We start from the raw sequence: 1,284 nt of genomic DNA on the forward strand, positions 1-1,284 counted from the left end.
AACTTTGAAACCTTAAAATGTTCATGATTATTTGAATTAGTATAGGCCCAATATTTGTAAAAAGAATTTCTGTGAAATCTTACAGATATTGTTCTCAGCTTTGTAGATTGCTTTTTTCTTCTTATAGAATCAGGATGAGGAAGAAACTTACTCCTCCCCCTCTCATCCTTTGTTTTCTTCTTGTAACATACATTCACGATGTCCATCAGCTCTTTTTCTAGCTGATTCTTAATGTTATTATACTTATGAGAAAACAAATTGTTAATTATCATATAACAAAGTGTGGGTTCCTTTCATGAAATTGAACTTCATACCTTTAACTTTCTAAGGCATGAATAAACGTTAGGTTTGCACAGAAATTGTTCATTTCTCGAAGACCATCTAAACGTTTAAAAATGTCTCTCTCATTTTGCGTATAAGTTCAGCCTTCATTTCTTTTATCATACTTGTAGTAACAATATATTGCTGTACTGATTAGACCTTGTAGTAACAATATATTGCTGTACTGATTAGACCTTGTAGTAACAATATATTGATCTACTGATTAGACCTTGTAGTAACAATATATTGCTCTACTGATTAGACCTTGTAGTAACAATATATTGCTCTACTGATTAGACCTTGTAGTAACAATATATTGCTGTACTGATTAGACCTTGTAGTAACAATATATTGCTCTACTGATTAGACCTTAAAAGAATACCAGTTTCTGCATCTTCATCCCCAACAAAATGATCATGTAGAAATAGCCTGGTTAAATGTTAGTTGATTTGTTTGGCAACATGGTTTTGTTTTATGGTGTAGTAAAGTACAAGTCATTAGCACTATATAAACTTCAAGATGTGGATTTGAATCTCCATTTAAATGCTTTATGATATTCAATATCTCTCAGTTTATAGTTTGGTGTAACATAAAACTATGATTCAGGAAGCTGCAGTAAAGAAAAGACCACAACATTTTAAAACTTTTGGAATTGTAAAAAGCTTTATTAATGTTTTTCAGAACACAAGACCACACAAAGTTTATTGGAGCTTTTAAAGATAAACAGGACTTCATTGACTTGGTTGAGGTTATCTATCGTGGGGCAATGCGTGGAAAACTCATGGTTAGATCTCCAATTGATCCTTCAAGGGTGCCAAAGTATGACCTTCTCTATATGGATATCTAAAGTTCTCGAAACTCAAATATTTGGTATTGATGTTGGAAAAGATGGATGATGTATAATATGTACATTTCACTTATAAGATACATTTTCATGTATTAAAATAATTTTCTATCAACTTT

The 1,284-nt window shown here is 31.2% G+C and overlaps 1 protein-coding gene across 2 annotated transcripts in view; it reads left to right on the forward strand.

Annotated features, from left to right (window-relative positions):
• LOC106463096 (thioredoxin-like protein 4B) overlaps positions 1–1,284 on the forward strand; it is a 10,151-nt gene extending 8,867 nt beyond the window's left edge. For both annotated transcript variants that reach the window (XM_013923065.2, XM_022390510.1), the window contains exon 4: positions 1,003–1,284. In XM_013923065.2, the coding sequence (XP_013778519.1) occupies positions 1,003–1,168 (166 nt within the window). In that variant the 3' untranslated portion in view covers positions 1,169–1,284. The remainder of the gene's footprint in view (positions 1–1,002) is intronic.

Source organism: Limulus polyphemus, unplaced genomic scaffold (genome assembly GCF_000517525.1).
Source record: "Limulus polyphemus unplaced genomic scaffold, Limulus_polyphemus-2.1.2 Scaffold1323, whole genome shotgun sequence".
NCBI lineage: Eukaryota > Metazoa > Arthropoda > Merostomata > Xiphosura > Limulidae > Limulus > Limulus polyphemus.